General features: G+C 44.1%; 1 protein-coding gene across 1 annotated transcript; it reads right to left on the bottom strand.

The window, feature by feature from the left end:
* Positions 1-3385: 3385 nt before the first annotated feature.
* NPBWR1 (neuropeptides B and W receptor 1) lies at positions 3386-4369 on the bottom strand. Its single transcript, XM_041412943.1, has one exon. It carries the CDS (start codon positions 4367-4369, stop codon positions 3386-3388), a length of 984 nt encoding a protein of 327 aa, XP_041268877.1.
* Between the last annotated feature and the right edge of the window lie 506 nt (positions 4370-4875).

Raw genomic sequence — 4875 nt, 5'->3', positions numbered from 1 at the left:
TGCTTTGTACATGTGAACACTTACAGGACATTTGCCAGCTGCAAGTTGTGCTGTGTGTGTTAGACAACAGCACCAATGTTAGACTAAATGTTGGTGCGTTATATTCAAGCCTGTAAACTGCTGTTTCATCTGCTCTCTGCATTGGGTGAATAGAAGATCCCTTTTTCTCTCTTTTTTTTAAAATCTATTTTTTTAGCAATTAATTTAATTACATTTTATTCTTAAGATTTTGGATGTCATGCCATTGAAGGGAGCCTCATGGGAAGAGCCTCTGGAAAAGGAATGTTTACTATATTTCCAGTGTCTGAAAATTCCAGAACTTCTGAAATCACAGAGAAAAGATCCATCTGCTCAAATATAACTAGGCAAAATTAGTGTATTCTTCATTTAACATAAAGTCCTTATGACAAAAATATTGCTAAAAATATTAGACTTAAAAATAGAGTTTTTTTTTTTAATGGGCTTATTTATTTTCACAAAGTACAAGAAAACAGTGGAGGATTTTGCTCTCAAATTAGAAAAAAATTATCTTTTTCATTGATAAAAAAAAGGAGCAAGGATTGGAAACATTCTGGAACTGGAAACACAGGCATGGTGGTCGACATCAGCTTTGGGTTTGGGGCAGCTGGATCAGGAGTAGCCAGGCAAAAATGCTATTGATGCAAAAGCATGCAGGGCGATTTTTAAACAAAATTTACAGACAACTCGTGGTCCTGATGGAATATCTGTTTTGCCAGATGTCTTTAACCAGAGCTCCCAGGATGTGTCTCAGCCACCAAGGGACACACGGACTCGGGTTCCTGTCTGAAGGAGTGCTTGACAACCGCACACAGTGTTACCCTCTGGCTCTCTATAGCTTGCTGCATAGAGACTATAGGAAGATGTCTATGAAAAGCTGTGCATATCTTTTAGAAGTTGAGGCATTGAGATTTGGTGCTGATAGTTCACCACAAGCTGGAGGCCTGGTTTTCTTTAACCACATTTTTTTGTGGTTTTCTTTAACCACATTTTTTTTGGCATGTGAGAAGCTGAATGGTGACTTAAGCAGAAAAAAAAATGACACAGTTCTCTCCTGCCTTGACTTATGAGGCTTTACTGCAATCAAACCAGCAAACACCTGTTGTTATCCTTTGTGCTTATCCAAGGCTCACACCCTTCTGTGTCCCAGAACTTTTCCCATCCCTGCTTTCCTCAGAGCAAAGCATCAGGCATTATACAGGTGTATGCTCCTGATACTCTAACTAACCACAGTCCTGAGAATACAGCCCTGTCTACTCCTTCCACCTGGTTCCCCCACAAGATCCCAACCCTTCCCCCCCCTCCATATTTGCTGCACTCTTTTAAGAAGTCGCCAAAAGTTCAAAATGCTGCATTTAACACCATCCAGGGTGGTACTGAGGGGAAGGATGAAGCATGAACAGCCAGAAAATTTAATTCTATTCTATTTATTATGAAGAATGAGCAGCCAGAAAAATTAATTCTATTCAATTTATTTATTTATGTAATCAGTTTTTCTGCTTTTCCTCTGGAAGTCTATATCAAATATCTGCGATATCAGTTGCAAGTTAGCTGTGCTGAGGGGAAAAAGGATTCATTTTTATTTTACTAATTTTCATATATATAAAATACTTCCATATATAAAAAATACTGCCTTACAGCAACTTTACTGTCTCACAGTGTGCCACTGTTCATTATAATTAGTTAAACATGGGCTGCACAGGAGCATTTTTATTTCCATATGCCTATGGCAGAACTTTAAACTGCAGCAGTGGGAAAGGACCTGGTGCAAAGTCTCACTGGAGTATCCTACATCTGCCATTTTTATTTAATTTCTCTTTCTTAAGAGAAATATTAATAAATCTTACCAAAAACTGGAAGTATGTGAGAGATAGTTTAAAAGTAGCCTAACCACTGCAAGTTATTTGTGATTTGTAAGGGAAGAAGGATCCCATGTTTCAGAAGGATGTTTTCAAGCCCTTAAAAGGTTACTGGTTCTGAAGATAGCCTTTGATTCTGTTTTCTAGGGCCACGAAATAAATATCTATAAGTGCAACAGTTCATAAACACATGACAAATAATAAAGTAATCACCACTTCTGATATAAACAACAGCTGCATTTTTTGCAAACTACAATGACCAAGTGCACTGTTGTTTTCTGCAGCAAGTGGCTTCAAACCCATATCTCTGTCTTTTATTCAGTAGGGAGGGGTTGCTCTTTTTTTTTAAAGTTCAGACTGATATCTCTCTTACATGTTATCATGGATTTTGACTGCCTTATCTTACTGTCCTGTAAAATGAAATGAGCTCAATACCTTTGTTTATTCCTTATCCTTTGGAGTTGTTGCTAAGTTTGCAAGACTTTGGTAAGCAGGACTTCTGTAGGTAGGAACGAGGCTGTGGTATTATTAAACAAGTCACTTGGTAACATGTGGAAACCCATGGCACTGGGAATATTTCTCTGTCTGCTCTGGGATTCACTGACCCCCAGGGGAGCACTGACTGTGACCCTCATTCATGGAGAAAGTTTCCTAGATTTCAAGATAGATTAGAATCCACAAAAGTGTGAAATAGATTATAGAGAGTAGCGTAGGTATATCATTTGGATAAGAAATTTAGGTTTTGAGATTTTTTGTATGTTGTGGATGGAAGCAAGATGGAGGGCACGTCATCCTGAGTTTCTTCTTCATGCTTCTTCTTTCTTCTTCTTCTTCTTCATAGGTTTTGGGCAGAAAATTCACATTGTGGGCTCTTTGGGATCAGTTATTGGGTTAAAAGGGAAAATAATCTAGGTGTCCTTTCTTAATTAGATAGTTTAGTCTTAGAAGACCTTGTAACAAGAAGTTGTTAGCCATTTTGTGCCTTGCTAATGAAAAACTGGCCACTGAACTCATGGTTGTGAGACTGTTTTACTGATAAGAAATAAAAACCACTTGCATCTGAACATGAACTACCTTCTCAAGTGCCTTCAATCCAGACCCAGAGAAACTGATAGTAACACACTTTTATTGAGCTTTACAAATCACCAATAACTGAGCCAGTCGTGTGGCTTGAGTTCACAAAACAATACCTTTGAAAAGGGAAAAAGGACCTGTGGCAGCTCTGTGAGCTCCAAACCCAGGTCAGAAAGAGCATTAGAGAGAAGAAATTAAAAAAAAAAACCAAAAACAACAAACTAACAAAAGAAACCAGGGCAGTGCTAAGAAAAGGAGTGCAGGACAGGTAAGAAAGATCCACCCAACCCCAGTTCATGTCTTGGGTAGTGCGACAACCTGAAGCCCTGTGGGCCATCACAAGGAGACTGGAGAGAAAGCACTCTCTGGACTGGAATCACCCAGGAAAAGCAGGTGACTATGAGAAGGACAGAGGACAGAGGACTGGGTTGGCTTTAGGAGGTGGCTCTGCAATCGATCAGTCTGCGAAAGCTCCTCCGGAAGCTTTCATCCAGAAAGGCGTACAGGAAAGGATTGAAGCAGCTGTTGGCATAGCTTAGGCTGGTGATGAAATAGGAAATCCCAATGACGAGTGGGGTTTGTGGGATGTCCATGATGAGGGCCACCACAGTGCTAAGGTGAAAGGGCGTCCAGCAGAACAAGCACAAGCCCAGGATAGCAACCACCATCAGCGTCACCTTTTTTTTGGCTTTGTCCAGAGCTTTTGCATTGCAGTGGAGCTGCACATGTCTCAGTCTGCACAGCATGGTGGTGTACAGGATGCAGATGGTGGACACTGGGATGACAAAGCCTAAAATAAGGGTGTAAATCCGACTGCCTTTCCACCACACGCTCTCAGGGTGGGGGAACACAAAGACGCAGTGGGAGCGCCCCTGCTCCTTGTGTATCTTGGCAAAGACGGCGAAGGGCAGGATGATGACAGTGACAAAGGACCAGACGCAGAGGCTCACAATCTTGGCTGCTCGGTAAGTGCGGTAGGACACCTTCCTGGACTTGGTGGTGGCTGCCACAACAAGGTAGCGGTCAATGCTCATGACAGTGAGGAAGTAGATGCTGGAGAAAATGTTGTATTGGTCTATGGAGATGATGAGCTTGCACATGAGCTCTCCGAAGGGCCACTGGAGGAGCAGGTAGTCAACAATGTTGATGGGCAGCACCAAGGTAAAGAGCTCATCAGCAATGGCCAGGTTGAGGATGAAGATATTGGTTACTGTTTTCATCTTTGGTGCTTTGAGAATTACGTAGATGACAGCAGTGTTGCCTGTCAATCCCACGGCACAGATGACAGAGTAGATGACAGGCACTGTGATGTAGTGCCTGGGGCTTTCTGGAGTAGTGGACATATTCAGACTCCCATGTCCTCTTCCAGTGCAGTCTGCACACGAGGAATTGATTTCAGGGAGGGAGGAGTTCTCCATGGCTACAGGAGAGGATGGCTAGGCTCAGGGGTGGTGAGGATGACCTGGAAGTGGGGAAAAATAGGTGAAACCTCTGCTCTTCCCAAAGCTGTCTCCTCTGGTACGTCCAACTGCCAAAATCTCACGTATGCTTCCCACTGCCACCCTGATGGGAGCAAAGGAAGATCACCAAGGGCTTAGCCAGAAGCCAAGTGTCCCAGCAGCTGCCCCTTCCCTCCTCCCACATGGTGGGAGCGCCGCGCGGGGACAGCGCTCAGCCTCGGGCTGCCCCGAAGCGACCGGCCATCCCAGGGTGACAGCGCTCGCCTGGCAGCCCTTCGGTCGGCGGTGCACGGACTGCGGGGGTCCTGCTCTCGGGGGGAGCCGGTGCCCTCGGTGTGCTCCCCGAAAAGCAAAACGCACCCCCTTCCCGACCGGACAGAGCGCTGTGAAGGGGGAGCAAGGATGCACTGACCTCTTCCAGCCCGGCCGTGCTGCTCCCGGAGCGGCGGGATGCGCTGCTGGGT

Source organism: Onychostruthus taczanowskii, unplaced genomic scaffold (assembly GCF_017590055.1).
Source record: "Onychostruthus taczanowskii isolate IOZ18803 unplaced genomic scaffold, ASM1759005v1 scaffold4, whole genome shotgun sequence".
NCBI lineage: Eukaryota > Metazoa > Chordata > Aves > Passeriformes > Passeridae > Onychostruthus > Onychostruthus taczanowskii.
This window is presented reverse-complemented; position numbering and strand designations above follow the sequence as displayed.

What these genes read in the sequence shown, in the direction of transcription:
- NPBWR1 (XM_041412943.1), bottom strand. Translation starts at nt 4,369, where the DNA reads ATGGAGAACTCCTCCCTCCCTGAAATCAATTCCTCGTGTGCAGACTGC.